At 38.1% G+C, this 17,654-nt stretch overlaps 7 protein-coding genes and 1 non-coding gene across 8 annotated transcripts; 4 read left to right on the top strand and 4 right to left on the bottom strand.

Annotated features, from left to right (window-relative positions):
• The first annotated feature begins 3,171 nt into the window (after window positions 1–3,171).
• Window positions 3,172–3,245, top strand: TRNAV-AAC. The gene has a single exon. It is a non-coding gene; the product is annotated as a tRNA-Val (tRNA).
• A 272-nt stretch (window positions 3,246–3,517) lies between these two features.
• Window positions 3,518–4,214, bottom strand: LOC106419530 (histone H2B.3). Its single transcript, XM_013860335.2, has one exon. It carries the CDS (start codon window positions 4,115–4,117, stop codon window positions 3,692–3,694), a length of 426 nt encoding a protein of 141 aa, XP_013715789.1. The 5' UTR covers window positions 4,118–4,214; the 3' UTR covers window positions 3,518–3,691.
• Window positions 4,215–5,103: 889 nt separating this feature from the next.
• On the bottom strand, window positions 5,104–6,459 carry LOC106419734 (actin-depolymerizing factor 4-like). Its single transcript, XM_013860555.3, has 3 exons — window positions 6,282–6,459; window positions 5,633–5,898; window positions 5,104–5,536 (listed from the first exon to the last, which is right to left on the bottom strand). Exons 1-3 carry the CDS (start codon window positions 6,282–6,284, stop codon window positions 5,386–5,388), a joined length of 420 nt encoding a protein of 139 aa, XP_013716009.2. The 5' UTR covers window positions 6,285–6,459; the 3' UTR covers window positions 5,104–5,385.
• Window positions 6,460–7,749: 1,290 nt separating this feature from the next.
• LOC106419735 (actin-depolymerizing factor 3-like) lies at window positions 7,750–9,285 on the bottom strand. Its single transcript, XM_013860557.2, has 3 exons — window positions 9,117–9,285; window positions 8,211–8,476; window positions 7,750–8,136 (listed from the first exon to the last, which is right to left on the bottom strand). Exons 1-3 carry the CDS (start codon window positions 9,117–9,119, stop codon window positions 7,986–7,988), a joined length of 420 nt encoding a protein of 139 aa, XP_013716011.1. The 5' UTR covers window positions 9,120–9,285; the 3' UTR covers window positions 7,750–7,985.
• Window positions 9,286–10,046: 761 nt separating this feature from the next.
• Window positions 10,047–10,845, top strand: LOC106419558 (probable histone H2A.7). Its single transcript, XM_013860372.3, has 2 exons — window positions 10,047–10,349; window positions 10,427–10,845. The coding sequence occupies exons 1-2, from the start codon at window positions 10,140–10,142 to the stop codon at window positions 10,661–10,663; spliced, it is 447 nt and encodes a 148-aa protein (XP_013715826.2). The 5' UTR covers window positions 10,047–10,139; the 3' UTR covers window positions 10,664–10,845.
• Window positions 10,846–10,852: 7 nt separating this feature from the next.
• On the top strand, window positions 10,853–11,882 carry LOC106419560 (glycine-rich RNA-binding protein 3, mitochondrial-like). Its single transcript, XM_013860373.3, has 4 exons — window positions 10,853–11,033; window positions 11,238–11,306; window positions 11,417–11,523; window positions 11,609–11,882. Exons 1-4 carry the CDS (start codon window positions 10,937–10,939, stop codon window positions 11,678–11,680), a joined length of 345 nt encoding a protein of 114 aa, XP_013715827.2. The 5' UTR covers window positions 10,853–10,936; the 3' UTR covers window positions 11,681–11,882.
• Window positions 11,883–12,189: 307 nt separating this feature from the next.
• LOC106419513 (40S ribosomal protein S15a) lies at window positions 12,190–13,496 on the top strand. Its single transcript, XM_013860315.3, has 4 exons — window positions 12,190–12,317; window positions 12,620–12,772; window positions 12,859–13,019; window positions 13,154–13,496. Exons 2-4 carry the CDS (start codon window positions 12,640–12,642, stop codon window positions 13,250–13,252), a joined length of 393 nt encoding a protein of 130 aa, XP_013715769.2. The 5' UTR covers window positions 12,190–12,317; window positions 12,620–12,639; the 3' UTR covers window positions 13,253–13,496.
• Window positions 13,497–13,677: 181 nt separating this feature from the next.
• LOC106419515 (gibberellin-regulated protein 10-like) lies at window positions 13,678–17,259 on the bottom strand. Its single transcript, XM_013860316.3, has 2 exons — window positions 17,063–17,259; window positions 13,678–13,994 (listed from the first exon to the last, which is right to left on the bottom strand). Exons 1-2 carry the CDS (start codon window positions 17,148–17,150, stop codon window positions 13,807–13,809), a joined length of 276 nt encoding a protein of 91 aa, XP_013715770.2. The 5' UTR covers window positions 17,151–17,259; the 3' UTR covers window positions 13,678–13,806.
• Window positions 17,260–17,654: the final 395 nt, after the last annotated feature.

Consider the following 17,654-nt stretch of genomic DNA (forward strand, 5'->3'; position numbering starts at 1 on the left):
TTTACACCGCAATGTAAAGTGATAGGGTGATCATCCTTCTTGTGCCACATCTTTATAGGCAAACTAGCACAATACAAACATAAATCAAAGCCACAAGCATCACAACACATCATATACCCGCCATGTACAATGTCCTCACATGCAACACAACAGCTTGAACCCCATCTTTTATAAATATATAGGGGATGTAAATGGCCATCATGGATAAACGGCTCACAGAGAGAACCACAATGTACATCTACTCTCCGATCACCATTAAATGTGTAATTGAAACCATCAAATAATACTCTACACTCTCTACATGCGGTTACAACGTCGTTAGTAACTTCCAACGAGTGTGCTACGCGAGAGAAGGCAATTTTTTTCTTCCTAGAGAGATTCACACATTTATAATGAAGAAAAAATCTACATTCCTCACAACCATAGATGGATTCAAATGCAAGTGGATACATACATGCTTCACATTGTAGCCACTTATCATAAAGGATCTTGTTCTTCTTGTAGAATTTTAAAGGATGTTTTTCATGACTAAAATGAATTATCAAGTCATCACCCACCATTTTGAATGGTTCGGCATCATGATTTGGGATACCTTCCAAGTCTACACGATCCCATAAGTCACTCCTTGACGCACATTTACAATGAGTTGCATATTTTGGACAGACAGAGCAAGCATAAGCTCCATGGTACTGATTTAAACTTTTGCGACAAACTCCACATTTCGAGTATCCAGCACCAAGATGAGGAGTGAAAGAAATGCGATGCTCGTGGCGATTGATGCTGATAATACGAGGTAAGTCGATACACTCTCCATGGGTGAGAAAAGCACACTGAAGACATACATAAGGCCCCCCTTTTCCATCTTCCCCACAAACATCACAAGTAAATGACATGTTTTTCGAAAGAAGAGTAAGTGGGTGCACGTGGGTCCTTGTATGTTCAATTACAAGGGGTGGTGGGTTTCTAGTACACACAAGGCATATGCTGAAGTTGCAAGTGGGACAATGATAAAGCATATTTTCTGATTGTTTTTCACACGAAAAACAAATCTTTTCGGCATCACCCATAAGATTTTCAGGTGCAAAAAGTTTTATAGGATGATTAGAGTGACAAGGATGATTTACCTCTTTTGAAAGAATGACGCAGTCCAAATGGAAGTAGAGATTGCATTCGTGACATAAATATGATGGTCCTCCAAAAGTTTCCTTACATACCTCACAAGGGAATTTTTCTTTTCCTTTCTTCAATAAAACAAGTGGATGGTCATGACATAGCGGATGTTCGATAGCAGATGGTGGTGGTTTCATCCCACAAGTCAGATTCACTTTGAATTCGCATGTGGAACAACTATAAAATGGAGTGCGTTTAGTTTCTCCACACAATTCACATACACCAACTCCCAATTTCTTTCTGAGTAGGAGAAGATGTTGGGGGTGAGAAGGGTGCTGGTTGATTTGCAATGGGGCTTCAGCGCACTTCTTATGGAAGAACCAAGCGGAACAATTAGGATCATTGCAATAGTAGCCACCATAAATGGTTCCTTTTGTTTTGCATCCCTGGCAATAACTGATAACAAACCGAGGTGAAGGGAAAAGAGGATGATCGTGAAAGGAGGTTTTATACATTGTTGTTGATGTTATTCTATCCATGCGTTGATTGGTGTATGTGAGTGAGTTTAAGAGGTTTGTTTGATTGGATACAAAATTGGAACGAGAAGACGGTATTATATATGCCTTTGTAAACTAATAACAATATACGAGTTATTTGCAAAATAACCTTTTATCTTTTCAAAGAAACAAAGAATCGAGTATTTTCATCGAAACACGATTTGTTACATTGATGAACGAATAAAGGTTTTGATTCTTTGTTTGTTTGAAAATAAAATTTACTCTCTTTTTTGTTTTCTTTTTCAAATATAGGTAATATCCATTTCGCAAATAAATCTTGAACAATTATTTTTGTTATTACTTTATAGAGGGATATAGAATAAGTCGTATTGTGTTTCCCATCAAACAAAGCAAATGCTTTCTTCCAACAACAATAAAACAAAATGCTTTTCTCTCTGATTCTTGCTCTCTTTTTGAGTTTAACCCTTGAACAATGAGAAAGTACAGAAAACGTTTGTGAATAAAAAAAGTAGTAACAATTAAGGAAAGAATATATATTTGAAATGATATTCTAGTTATTGTACACAATACATTTTGCTGTAGAGGAATGTGTATTTTTTTGACCAGGAATCCTTTTAATGAAAAAGAAAAAAACATCAATCTCTTCTGTATACAACTTAATCCTCATGATCAGTCGTTAAGTTTGTAACAAAACGTAACTCGTGAAAGCCCTTGTCAGCATATGCTTCTGACGATGAAACCCGTTTTTCCTTCCTCTGCCTTTTTACTCGAGTGTATTAAAATAAAACAACAATCTCATAATCTAGTATACATTCGCAAATAGTGTTATTGGTTTATATATTTTGATTGATTTAGAAATTTATATAGTATTTATAAATCTAAGTAAAATATGCAAATCCGGAGATTTTTCCTCTGATTTGAATCTTTGTATTTTTAACTAAGAAATCCAAACAAATCCACTCAAATCTATTATAAAATCAAATATATTAGTAAATCCGTACGATTGAATAACACTTGATTTGATATAGAATTTATAAATCATTAAACCAATAACACATGATTTTAATACAAATTTGAAAATTACAGAACCAATAACACTAGATTTTGTTCAGATTTTCAAATCCATTAAAATACAACAACGAATAACCCCTACTGAAAAGAGAGTCAATTCTAGTAAAACAAAATCAACAACACAAGGCCATGAAGCGGTTTGAAGACTGTTGCCCACAATCTCAATCTTCATGGGCTTCCCATCGAGCTGAACGTCATTGTACTTCTTCACAGCTGCACTCGCATGCATCACCACGCCGAGAGAAAAGAACAGAGAGCAACAACAAACAAAACAAAGAAGTAGAATCTCAGCTAACCTTTGATCTTGGCGATCATGTCGTCGAGAGACATATCTAATCCAGTCGCCATCTCCTTTTCCGACGGCGGAGGAGAGAGAGAAAGTTACAAGAGGCGCGCGATGATGATGAGAGAAGGAGAAAACAAAAGCTCATTACAAAGGTTAAGTTTTTGATAATATTAAAGACGTCATCAAGGTTTCGTGGTGTAGTTGGTTATCACGTCAGTCTAACACACTGAAGGTCTCCGGTTCGAACCCGGGCGAAGCCATAATTTCGAATTTTTTAATCTGTCCAGTTTTTGTAGAATTCGTTTTTTTTTTCCTTCTCTATTTGTTGTTTAAGAATTTTTAACGATCTTTTGACTGGATGATGATGATTTGTGGATGTACAGGAACTTCTTTCGACCTTGACAAAATCCAACAATGATTCAAGTTTGCTTCTGAGCACTCTGTTCATAACCAACGGTTGAACGAAGACGCTACAAATGGCAGGAGTAAGAATCATAGGCCACAGCCTACTGTCCTCAAAAGATGACACAAGTAGCGAATTTAAACTTCATCAGTAGATCTCACAATCTCAACGCATTAAAGATACAAAGACAAGACATTAGATTCCAAACATACCAATTCGCAGTACTTTACAAAACACGAGATTGCAAAACACAAGAGAAAGGACATTCTACAAAGAAACTCTAATTCAGACATTCCAGACAGTTCAGGAGCTCGTGAACTTAGTCACCGCCTTGGTCCCTTCGGAAACAGCGTGTTTCGCCAGCTCTCCAGGCAAGACGAGTCTCACCGCCGTCTGAATCTCCCTGGAAGTGATGGTCGGCTTCTTGTTGTACCTCGCGAGCTTGGAAGACTCGCCGGCAAGCTTCTCGAAGATGTCGTTGATGAAACTGTTCATGATCCCCATGGCTTTGCTCGAGATCCCGATGTCGGGGTGGACCTGCTTCAGCACCTTGAAGATGTAGATCTTGTATGTCTCGACGCTCTTCTTGGACCGCTTCTTCTTCTTGTCTCCGGCGACGGCGGAGGGATCCTTCGGGAGCTTCTTCCCGGCCTTTGGCTTCTTCTCCGCCGGTGCTTTCTCGGCCGGCTTCTTCTCCGCGGGCTTCTTCTCTGCTGCCTTGGGCGCCATTGATTTTTCTAGAGGTGCTAAACTGAGATCGATGTAGTAGTAGTAACTAGTAAGTGGAATTGATTTGGGTTTGCTTGGTGTCTACAATAGCTTGCGAGATTGCTTTTTATATACTACAGCGAAAGGATTGATATAATTGGATGAAAATAGTTTGACGCGGATCAGTACGTTTTACCGTTAGATCTTCTTTTTAATAGAAAGATAATCGACGGTCGTAAACGAAAGCTCTCACTAACTTGGTGGCGGGGATTGTTGACGTGGCGAGATTTGGCGCATTTTATGCTCCACGTGAAAAAATTTCTTTCCCGCCCCCACCTTTCTACATCGGCCCATCTGTTATAACAAGCCTAATTTTAGGCCCATGTAAAATAAGTGACACTGTGGCGTAATCTTCTTAACCCGGACTTGATGATACAATTGATAACTGAAGGGTGATGAAGTTTACTTACACAGTTACACTGCGGTTATCAACGGATTATGCAAAGCAGTGTTTGTAAATGTTTTCTTGAAATTCTCACCAAAGGAGAAGAAGACATGCAGAAAGCTGTGGACCTTCGTAATGAGATATTAAATTTCTGCTAAACACTGCTACATACAATATCTTGATCCGCGGATTTTTGTAGACAAGGGAGAATGAATGAAGCTTCTGAGCTTGTAACGATGATGACAAGCAAGCAATGGTGTTTCCCCTGATTGTATTAGTATAACCTCTACACAACAACGATCAATGTGTTGTAGGAAGAACGATGATGCGAAGAAAGCGATTGAGTTGTGGAACTTGGCGATGGAAAGGCCTGATAGAGTAGCGTATTAACACAATGTTAAACGGTAGTTGCGTGTCTGGAGAAACGGAGAAGGCGAATGATTAATTGAGGAGTGAGATCGATGTTGAGACAAGGCTTGAAGCATAACTTCAAAACCTGTGGTTGAACTACTTTGAATGATTCTTGTTTGAAATCATGACCTCGTTCTTTGTATAAGTTGAGTATTAATAAAGCTTTATACTTTTTGCATTTCTCATCCAGAGAGCAAACGCAAAGGAAACATCTTTACACAATAGGATCCAACACACAGCACAAACCTCGGGGACATTTTGAATATAAAATAAAACACTGCATGGTAACAAAGACAGAGAAGAGAGACCAGATGGAAATAGAGTGAAGGGGAGTTAGGTTTTTATCACAGTTGCAAGAAGAAACTGTATAGAGAAAAGAAAACACCATTCAGGAATAGTAGATAGAATACGAGCCAAAGAAAGCTTATTCTTTTTAGTTGACGCGGCTTTTGAAAACATCAAGATCCATCTCAGTTGGATCAGTAGCCTGAAGCTCCACTTGAATCCCATCAAGCTCACGCTTAAACCTGTCCTTGGAGCTCGCGTAGATCATCTTGCTTCTCACCTTTGCTACATCCGGACACCTTTGGCACAAGACAAGAGACCACAACCATTAATCATCACATCACAAAAGGTAAGAACAGAGAAACGAGAGATGATTAGTCTTGTTTTTTATTTACCAAGCAATGAAGAAAATCTTGCTCTTCTGGCAGTTCTCAGTAGTGACAAAGTCGAAATCATAAATGGCGTAACGGCATTCTTCAGCAGGGAGGCTAGCAGCGAAATCCTCATAGGATAGAATAGGTTCACCGACTTTCTCAACAACCACTTGCTTCTGCTTCTCCTCGATCTTGTAAACAATGAAACGGTGAGTCCTTTTGGCCTTGAGTTCGAGAAACCTGAGCTTGCAGTCATCATGGACTGCCATCCCCGAAGCCGCATTAGCCTAAAATATTAATCAATACAACAACAACAACAAGCAAAGCATCAAAGCTTTTCATTAAATCTCTTCTAATAAATTCAGATCACACAATCCTAAAACGGTTTTAATGCATCTCTATAGTAACGATCTATTACAGTCGTCGACACGTTCAATACTTCGTAGCACTGTAGCAGTAAACGTGAACGTGAACTCGACTGAAACTAACAGATGAAAGTACTAACAGCCGATCACAAAATCTCAAAAGAGATCTATAATCGAAGAAACACGAATCCGATCTTTCGGATCTAGTGAGGCCAAATTGGTTATCGAATCCACCAACGAGGAATCGAAAAGAAAAAAAAATCGAGAAACGAGCTTGAGATTGAAGAGCTGAAAGGAAAGCTCACCATGGCTGCTGGATCAAAACGCTGGTGAAAGGTGACGGAGAGAAGACGGATGTTTTTTTTCTCCTCTTTTCCTTTCTTCTGCGTTGCTTTGAAGCTATACTCCCGTGTATATATTGATAGAGAAACTCATTTACTCTGCTTTGTGTAATTTTTACTAATTAAATTATTTAGTCAGCGTTTTTTTTTTTAGTCAAACATAATACTTTTTTTTTGTTCAACAGTCAACATAATACTAAGCATGGAAATGGAAGCATTACCCATGAGAGAAAGCGTTGAAAAACATTAGATGTGAGTTTAAAAATAAAAGAAGTTGGCCAGACTTGGTTCGTTCATCGTAAAACATTTGTTGCATGCGTCAACTGTAACTTAATTTAACTGTATATATATATGTATCACTAAATTTAAGCAAACTTTATGTCGTCAAACACTTGTCTGATTTTACATGGGTTTTTAGACCAACTTGATATTAGATAAAGCTACCCTCAACATGTGTGTTTTCTAAACGCACGTTACTTGTACCAAGAAAAAAAGTCGGTGCGTGCACTGAGTGCAGTGGTCACATGGCCTTAAGACGTCTACCTTTGCTTAGCTCAATAATTGTGAAGTCCCTCGGAAGAAAAAAAAAACATATGAATTTGGATTGAGCAAAAATATTTATTTCACATGTGTCCTTCGAGATTCGTTTGTCTACTACCAAGTAGCACAATAGATAGTACATAAGTACTTGGGTAATACATAAATGCCTCGGATCTATATGACCCGACCTTCGACATGGTATATTTGTCTAGATCAATTATATAACACACTCTGGCACTGCCATGTCTTTTATGACTTGCCTTGCACCTAGAAGAATCCTCAAAAGACACCACATCAGGGTTCCAAAAGTCCTTGAAAAAATGCATTGTATTATATCTTTTTGTGTACAGCCCTTAATTTGGCTAATGTCCTGATCAAATAATATAAGCCACAGGAAAATATAGCATATAAATTTTTAAAGTTTTATGTTGATCTATACATATATATGTATAAGTAAACATACATTTCTGACAGTTCATATCTTACTCAATCTAATAAGTTCTATCCAAGTCTTCATGATTTGACTGTTGGTTGGATATGTTTCCAAAATAATCAAAAGCCTCAACTATATGATTAGTGCTTTGAGGTCAGTGTTCTTCAAATCTCGCTGGACCAGAATCGATTGGGCAGGCCCTTTGGTTCTTCGGACAAGACTTTCATCCGAGCCCGGAATGGATGTATCACTGATGTAGTGATTTACATAAGCAATACACAGGTCTCGCTTTAGAAAATGTTCAGTCATATGCGCGAGATGAAAAATTCTCAAATCTATACAATCTACTGAGTACTGATCAAGAGATCTAATCTGTTGATACACGAGACAGTCTACCTTATCATATATCATTTGTTTAAATCCCTGGATCACTAGGCATCTCATGTAGATGAGAGACAATGTTCCAATAGGATCATCTGTTGATAAACGGTTTGGGTTTCTTACACGATTATAAAAGAGCACAGGCCAAATCTCTTTAAGTTTTAAGCAAGACACTGTAAGAACCCAAAAAAAAAAGACACTGAAGAGAAAGACCGATCAAATGAAGCTGTTTTGGTTGGTGCCGTCACAGCAAACTTTAGGATAAAGCATATGACTCTGGTAACAGAAGCAACAAAGTTTGATACAACCGTTCCTCAATTGGCTCGGCTTTTGAAAATGTCGAGATCCATCTCAGTTGGATCGGTCGCTTGAAGCTCTACTTGAATCCCGTCTAGCTCTCTCTTGAACCTGTCCTTAGAGCTCGCATAGATCATCTTGCTTCTAACTCTTGCTGTGTCCGGAGACCTTGGCCCAAAACAACAAAAATAGATTTTTAAAAAGCATGAAAAGAAGGTTAAGCGAGAGTACAACAGTCTTACCATGCGATGAAGAAAATCTTGCTCTTCTGGCAGTTCTCAGCAGTGACGAAATCAAAATCGAAGATGGCGTAGCGGCACTCATCAGCTGGAAGACTTGCTGCAAAGTCATCATGGGATTGACCAGGCTCGCCGAGTTTCTCAACAACCACTTGCTTCTGCTGCTCCTCGATCTTGTAGACGATGAAACGGTATGTCCTCTTCGCCTTGAGTTCAAGAAACTTGAGCTTGCAGTCATCGTGGACTGCCATCCCCGAAGCCGCATTAGCCTGTTACCAACAAAAGAACATTAAGATGCGCGACTTCACTTCAAACAACACTCACACATAGTAGTAGACTCTACTCTACACACATTTTCAAGAAACTGTCATTTCAGTTTATAGATATGTTCTGAAACCTTAACTCGAATGTATAAACTAATCATCTCTAGTAACATGTAACTAAACCATGAGCTGATCTTGATCTATTAGAATCAGAATCAGAATCAAACACATCTGAAATGAATAATCAAACCCTTCTATAGATTCGAGAAAAATAAAATTCAATACAAAATCGATAGATCAACATCACTGTAAACCTAAATTCAAATGAAATTCACGTGGAACAAGCAGATTTCTCCTGATTTCAAGATCAATTAATTTAATCACTACAAGCACACTGAAATTTTCTAGAGCTTACAATCCTAATCTTATCCTAGATCAGTCCCTCCCATGACGCATACAAAGTATAAACACAGTCTCAGAGATCTAAACCAGCGAACAAGTCCATCTCCAGATCTAATCAAACTTTTGGGCTACAAGCGAAATCTGAAGAATCAAAACCGAAATCGAGAAGCGAACTCCCAATCAGGTAATATAAATCAGATAAATGGCTAAATACAAGATCAAAACCAACAAATCGAGCTCTCACCATGGATGAATCAGATTAGTTTCAGAGACGAAGAAGAGCTGGAGAGACGATGATGGAGTCTACGGTGTGCGTGCGTCTTTCCTTTTCTCCTCCTTTTCCCCCAGCTTTATGCGGAAAGCCTATTAGCCGAATATATGTTGGATTGTTTCGGTTACAATTAATTAATTAATTTTATTTGATACATATGCATGAAGTATATAATATGTTGAAGTACATGATTAAATTAAGGATTGATTAGTTGACAAAAAAATTGAAGGATTGATTATCTAATAATTCTAGATTTTATCTCCTCCTGAAAATATTCATGTTTTAGAAAGAAAAAAATTGTTTGATTTTATTTTTATATTTTTAATGCATAAATTAATAATAAACTGTATTTTTTTAGCATAAATGTAAAATATATTATTCGTAATTAGTTTGAGAATAAATAGAAAGAAATATATTAAAAACTGAAAGCATAAACATTTTCAAAGCTATTTGGTTAATTGTATTATAATTGATTTCTCAAATTCAATATTTGAATATGTTAATACTAATTGATTAGCATAAGTACAAAAATACTTTGCTCGTAAGCAAATCGTTTGGAGAATAAATGCAATGAAAAAGAAATAGAACCAGACCAAAATTGTTTACATGTTCAAAGTAATTTGGTTAACTATATTAGTACTTAATTTAATACATTTTAAAATCTGATGTGTCACAAAGAAGAATGATGACTACCATTTTCTAAAGGCAAAAAAAAAAAACTCAATTTCTTAAACAACTAGGCCAAAAAGCTGGCGCCATCTCGAAAACACACATACTCGTTTTTCATTGGCTAATCAGAAGAGACGCGGATCGCACTTAAATGATTCTCAACCGTAGATAAGAATACATCCAACGGACAGAAAAATATATTTATTTTCCCCCTCTCACCTATAAAAACACGAAAGACCGCTTACGTCAAAAATACAAATCTCCGATCTCCTTCCACTATAACCATCAGTATAATCTTCCAGCCAGCGCAAACCTTCATCCCGTGCAATGGAAACCACCGGAAAAGTGAAGAAGGCTTTCGGAGGAAGAAAGGCCGGTGGCCCAAAGACCAAATCGGTTTCCAAATCGATCAAAGCCGGTCTCCAATTCCCCGTCGGAAGAATAACTCGTTTCCTGAAGAAGGGACGGTACGCTCAGAGGCTCGGTGGTGGAGCTCCGGTTTACATGGCCGCCGTCCTCGAGTACCTCGCCGCCGAAGTAAGTTTTCTTCATTCAGATTTAATTTTGATGATATCGAAAAATCATTTTCTGATTTTGTAATTTTGTGAATTCAGGTTCTGGAGCTTGCTGGTAACGCAGCGAGAGACAACAAGAAGTCGAGGATCATTCCGAGGCATCTTCTTTTGGCGATTAGGAACGATGAGGAGTTGGGGAAGCTTCTGAGTGGTGTCACGATCGCCCACGGTGGTGTGTTACCGAACATTAACTCTGTTCTCTTGCCTAAGAAGTCTGCTAAATCGACTGAGGAAGTTGCGTCCAAGTCCCCAGCTAAATCTCCGAAGAAAGCTTAAATGTGCTCGACGTTGGTTTCGTTCACCAGTTTAGTTAATGTGTTCGGGTGTTTTGTGTTGAGTTTGGTGGATGTATATGTAGAAATATCTATCTTTTTTAATTATGTATTTTGGATTTGATGTCTCTTCAAGTCCAACTTTCCTCTAAGTAACGACTTATAAAATATTTGCAATTTGCGTTATGTCTTCTTATTAAATCATTGCTAAACCTATCGTATCATTTAAGCAATTCGCACATTCGATCCTCTTTCAATCTATCGAAAAACATAACAGATGTTCCTGTCTCAGTGTGCGCTTCGTATGTATTTATCATCTTCATTACGACATCTGACAACTACTCGTGGTTCTTGTTCGAAATTATTCGTTGGAGGTATAACCTCTGCTTAATCTCTTTTGAATCTTTGATTAGTTTACAGTTTTTGCCTTCTAGATATATTATTTCATGATCTGTTTCTACTCGTAATGTCAACACAAGTGTTGATTAAATCTGTTTCTATTCGTGATTTAAAGTGCACTCTAAGAGTTTGATTAAATGCGTGAAAGAAACATTGAAAAATGGTACACATCACTGCAGGGCTTAGCTACGACACTAACGAACCTGTCTTGAAGAATGAGTTTGAAAAGTACGGTGAAGTTTTACATGGTATGATCATCGTGAAGTTTATTAATCTTCTGTAGAAGTTTTACATTGGTCAATTCCTCCACGGATTAACCAATGCAATTCCTGATTTTTTTGTTGTGTGGAAAGTACAGTGAGGGTCATATGCGATCACAAGAGCGGGAAATCAAAAGGTTATGGATTTGTGGTGTTTGATTCAGAAGAAGCAGCTGCAACTGCCTTAGCTTCCATGGACAATCAGGTTTGTACAGAGAATTTCACTCTTAACAAAACCTTTTTACTACAAAACTTCATGATGACTTTGATTTTATCTGTCGTATGTTCAGTTACTCGAAGGCAGACACATCAGAGTCGAATATGCTCAACCCAAAGGAGGTTTACATCAGAATGAGAACTGATATCTCAATTTCTAAACTCAACTGAAATTTCTGATCTGTAGGTGAAGCACCAAAAACTCAAGACACTGCATTTACTCTTTCGAATTGTAACAGTGTGCAACTCAAAGTTAGTTTTTGGTGTAGAGACTCAAGTCGTTTTGTAATTTGTACTGACACTATATGTTATCGTCAAGGTTTATTCATATTTGTTTGTTGGTGCTTCTTCTACTTCCTCGGCAACTCTACAAATATCAATCGGACATTATCAAATATGAAATAAGATTCAAATCACAAAACTCGGCCTTTAACAATTTTGAAGTGTATACACCAAAGCACAAAATATCATTTTGTTAGTAATTGTTCCGTTGGTTCGGTTTTGGTTAATGTCAACCCACATGCTCCTGTCTGAAAGGTACATAACTCACTCTCTACCGTTCGATTGCTACATGTTGACGGTAACGATGTCAGCGAGGTTTTAAGAAAGGCCCAATAATACGGATAGGAGCCTGTTTAAATAAAAGCCGGATCCATTAAAGCGGCGGCCCAATAAAATCAAAAACCCTAATTCACTCACTTATCGTATTTAGCTCTCTTGTTCAACTTCTTCTCTTCGACGTTAGCAGAAGAGACTTGCGCGGCTGCCACTTCCGATTTCAAGGTTAGCAAAATTCTCCATAACACCCTTCTTAACTCCCATTTCGCTTCCTGGATCTTCGTTCTTGCCTCACTAGATCACGTCGTAAAAGCACTCTCTTAGTTTTTGAAATTTGAGCTCGGTTTAGCATATACTGATAGTATTTGAATCAAAAATACGATTAGATCTATCGAAGTGTCGCTTTCATCTCTTTTTGTTTGCGTCGTTTGTGATTAGGTTCTTGTTGTTGTATCTGATCTAACGTAGGAATAAAAACTCTTCGATTCTCGATTGATTAAGCTGAGATTTGTTGTTTTGGATTCCAGCTTCTGAGGTTTTTGAAAGAATGGTGAGGATCAGCGTGCTTAACGACGCTCTCAAGAGCATGTTCAACGCCGAGAAGAGAGGGAAGAGGCAGGTCATGATCAGGCCTTCTTCAAAAGTGATCATCAAGTTCCTCATTGTCATGCAGAAACACGGTATGGTGAAAATGATTTACGTTGTTGAAGTTTTATATTCATTTTGTCGTGGCTTGTGAGTGTTCTTATTTGTTGAAAATTGGCAGGTTACATTGGTGAGTTCGAGTACGTTGATGACCACAGGTCTGGTAAGATTGTTGTTGAGCTCAATGGGAGACTTAACAAGTGTGGAGTCATCAGTCCTCGCTTTGACGTCGGAGTTAAGGAGATCGAAGGTTGGACCGCTCGCCTTCTGCCTTCCAGACAGGTCTGTTCCATAGTCCTTCTCGTAATGATTCATGTCATAAGAATTATTCAATGGCTGAATACAGTTTTTGTTAGCTTTATACTTTGTTTGGTGTAGAGAAGAGTCTAATAGCTTGAGTTGTCTGATAATTGCAGTTCGGTTACATTGTTCTTACCACCTCTGCGGGTATCATGGATCACGAGGAAGCCAGGAGGAAGAATGTCGGTGGGAAAGTCCTTGGATTCTTTTACTGAGCTCCGAGAGAATCATCTTGTCCGGTTATACTTGTCCTTTGTGTGAGATGATGAATTCGAATTGAGCTCTAAGTTAAAAGAGGGTGGTAGAGGTTTTGTTGCGTTTGCTTTCTTAGATAATATGACATTTTGTTCGTTATGGGTTTTGAGCCGAAGTTGTTGAAGACTTGCAAAGTTAGACAGTCATTTTCAGTTTATGTTCTCTTGAAACAATCATCATATCTATGGCAGTTTATCTTCAGTTCTTGAGACTTCTGCCTCTTTGTTTAAATCTTGAAAGATAAGTGTGAATTTTGACAATAAAATCAATCGCACTTTAGTTAATTACCATGCGATTTAACGTTCTATTTATTATCGTCTCAGGATTGGTTTGATTAATCAAGCATAATATGTATTCTTCATACATATAAACTTCACCATTGATATTTAACTAAACTTGCTTTGTTTATTGAGATCTTTCACATTTTTCATACATGGAATATATCAAACTCTTTATTTGATGTGTCAACCACAACTGTCATATGGCAGATATGATGTCTATGAGGATAACAAGTTCAAGGACATTTGGGGCCGCCTTTGGAGTTCTTCATATCGCGGTAACAAGGACACTCGTCTTTGTTTCCGTAAGTGCCTGAGGGAACACAGTAATCACACTTCCCGCAACATATATTGCAGTACTTTAGACACCGATCGTGGATTCTTGCCTTTGAACATCTCACGTTGCATTTTCCGTTGCATGGTGCTAATTTATGTATTATTCCAAATGTAAAATTACATATTTATTTATGCAATTGAAGCCATTAATTCGTGAGCTGGGTAGAGAAAAAATTGGGAATTTAACAGTGCGTACTAAAGAGGCGTATGATCACTTATGTGCTAAGCAGAGTAATACACTTATTAACCCGTGTGATTCAGCAGTCAAAGAGGAGGCTGAAGCTTATGGTCAATGGTTACATGTGGCTAGTTTGGAAGAAGAATATTTAAAGCAGAAAGCGAAGCTCCATTGGTTAGATTGTGGTGACAGGAACAACAAGACGTTTTACCGAGCAATAAAAACTAGGCAGGCTCAGAATGTGATTAGGGAGATAAGATGTTCAGATGGGAGAGTGGTGAATATACATTCTGAGATCAAGCAAGAGGCTGAGAGGTTTTTTTCAGAATTTCTTAATCATAAACCAGAGAGCTATAAAGGTGTTTCTGAAGTGGAATTACAGGATTTGCTGAAGTTTCGATGCTCTTCTGAAGATTGTAGGTTGCTTGAAGCTGAAGTTACTGAAGAGGAAATTCGAAAAGTCCTATTTGCTATGCCAAACAACAAGTCACCAGGTCCAGATGGCTACCCGTGTGAATTTTTCAAGACAGCCTGGTCAGTTATATCTCAGGATTTTGTGGTTGCGATACAATCAGTATTCAGGTTTGGATTCTTGCCAAAGGGAGTCAATTCGACTATTCTCGCGTTAGTTCCAAAAAGAGTTGATTCGATGGAGATGAAAGATTACCGCCCTATTGCTTGCTGTAACGTTCTCTATAAGGTAGTATCGAAGATAGTGGCTAACAGGCTGAAGATGTTGCTCCCGAGAATTATCTCTGAAACTCAGTCTGCTTTCATTCAGGGGAGGCTTCTTATGGAAAATGTATTGCTTGCTTCTGAGCTTGTTAAGGGTTATCATAAAGATGGAGTCTCTCCGAGGTGCGTGATGAAGATTGATATTGCCAAAGCATTTGACTCGGTGCAATGGGAGTTTGTTCTGAAGAGCTTGAGGGTGTTGGGTTTCCCCGTGAGATTTGTTCATTGGATTGAACTTTGTATCACAAGCCCATCTTTTTCTGTGCAAGTCAATGGCGATCTTGCTGGCTATTTCCAAAGTTCTAGGGGTCTTAGGCAGGGATGTTCTTTGTCCCCGTATTTGTTTGTCCTCTGTATGAATGTGTTATCTTTGAAGATGGATAGAGCAGTGGTGGAAAAGAAGTTCAAACTTCATCCGGGTTGTAAGAAGCTCGCTATTACTCATCTCTGTTTTGCAGATGATTTAATGGTGTTTGTGGAAGGTTCAAAAAAGTCTATAGAGGGTGCTCTTTCGGTCTTTGAAGAGTTTGAAAAGTGGGCAGGGTTAAAGATAAGTCTAGAGAAGTCAACTATCTATATGGCAGGAGTTCCGGAGGCTGAGAAAAGGAGTATCTTAACTAATTTTCCTTTGGCTGAGGGTGAACTTCCGGTGAGGTATTTGGGTCTTCCTCTTATGACCAAAGCAATGAGCTCACAAGATTATTTACCTTTGCTGGAAAGTATCAGGAGCAGAGTGAGTTCTTGGACAAGTAGATTCTTGTCTTATGCTGGTAGATTGCAATTGATAAGATCAGTTTTGTTGAGTCTTGTAAACTTCTGGATAGCAGTCTTTCGTCTGCCTAGTGCTTGTATTAAGGAGGTGGAGAAGTTATGTGCAGCATTTCTCTGGACAGGGCCGGTTCTTAAGTCGTCGAGTGCCAAAGTAGCGTGGAGAGATGTTTGTAGATTGAAGAGTGAAGGAGGTCTGGGATTGCGAGATCTTAAGGAGGTTAATAAAGTATTTGGGCTTAAGTTGATATGGAGAATGTTAGCTGGAGACTCGTTGTGGGGTAAATGGATCACTGAGAATTTGCTGAAGGGTAAGAGTTTTTGGGAAGTGAGTATAAAATCTCAGAAGGGATCGTGGATGTGGCGGAAAATGCTGAAGCTTAGAGAAGTTGCAAAGTTGTTTCATAAGAAAGAGGTGGGTAATGGAAGACATATATCCTTCTGGTTCGATAAATGGTCGGATAAGGGTGTTCTCTTTGATCTGTTTGGGTCGAGAGGCATTATTGATTTGGGAGTTTGTCGAGATGCGACTTTGGAGGATGCGGTATTACATAGAAGGAGACGTAGACATCGTATAGGAGTCCTTACTGAAGTTGAGGAGGAGTTGGTCATCATTGGAGGGAAACTTAATCAAGAGAGTAAGGATGTTAGTCTTTGGAAAGGAAAATCAGGGTTCAAACAGAGATTCTCTACTAGTGAAACTTGGTTAATGCTCAGGGAAAGTAAGGCACAATGCTCTTGGGCCAGGGGAGTTTGGTTTTCTCAGGCAACCCCGAAGTTTGCATTTATGGCGTGGTTGTCTGTAAGAGACAGGATGTCGACGTTAGACAGGGTTTCGAGATGGAGCAATGGAGACTCTACCTGTGTGCTCTGTAAAAATGCTATGGAAACAAGGAGCCATCTGTTCTTTGAATGTGATTATTCTGCTCAGATATGGGAGTATATAGCTAAGGGTATATTACGAGATTCATTCACAGTCGTCTGGTCTGAAGTGCTGGCTATTCTAATGGATGAGAAAAGAGAAAGGATGTCTCTCTTCTGCATAAGATATGCATTCCAAGCAGTTTTATATGCTATTTGGCGAGAGAGGAACAAGATCATGCATGGGGATAAACTTCTGCCTCTACCAGTGATCAAAAGGATGATAGAGAAGGGTATTCGTAATAAGATTTCGTTGATGAGACCGATAAGGCAAAAAGGGATGGAGAAGCTGATGCAATATTGGTTTCTAACTAGAATGTAAATAGATGAAGTTCTTTAATATGGGGACATGGTATAGATAGAAAAAGTTTCTTCAATTTGGGGGGATATTAGTAGAGTTTGAAGTTTCATACTTAAGAAAGGACACACTTGATGTAGTAAGGCTTTTTTGATGAATAAATTTAACATTCATTCAAAAAAAAAAAAATTACATATTTAGTAGATGTATAGTGAGATTTTAATATAAAGTAACTAAATGAATTATGTATACTTACACGAATCGGCGTTTGAAAGCATGAACAAAGAAGATGAAAGGAGAAGAGAGATAACGTAAAACTGAACAACAGCGGACTTCATCTTCATTCTTAGTAGGTTTAACTGCTTCGATAAGGCTTGTTGCTCTGGGAAGACGAAGAAAGAAACTCAAAAGCTTGCACAGTGGTTGTTTGGGTTGAGCAAAATGAGGTTACAAAAAGAAGTTATTTATAGTGAAAACTCTTGGTTTAGGACCGTTAGGTGAGACTTTTTGTGTGTCTAAAAGACTAAAAATCAACTATAAAAATATATTTACTACTTATTGACTTGTTGTAATGTATCGTATGCAAATCAAACCAGAAATATCAACACTTTTTATACTAGTTTCTTGAACATGAATTATGTAAATTATTCGACTAAAGCATATCTTTTAATAAAGTTTTATAATAGTTATCAGACAAAGTTCTTAAATTGTTAAGGATCAATGGGACTGCTCACTATTTGCATGTTTATTTTGTATATCTTTGAATAAAGAAATGGATTTTATCATTTTCCAAGCTTCATTAGCATACTTTTACTTTAAATTTTCTTTTCAATTTCTTTAAAAAAAAT

Source organism: Brassica napus, chromosome A3 (assembly GCF_020379485.1).
Source record: "Brassica napus cultivar Da-Ae chromosome A3, Da-Ae, whole genome shotgun sequence".
Classification (NCBI taxonomy): Eukaryota; Viridiplantae; Streptophyta; class Magnoliopsida; order Brassicales; family Brassicaceae; genus Brassica; species Brassica napus.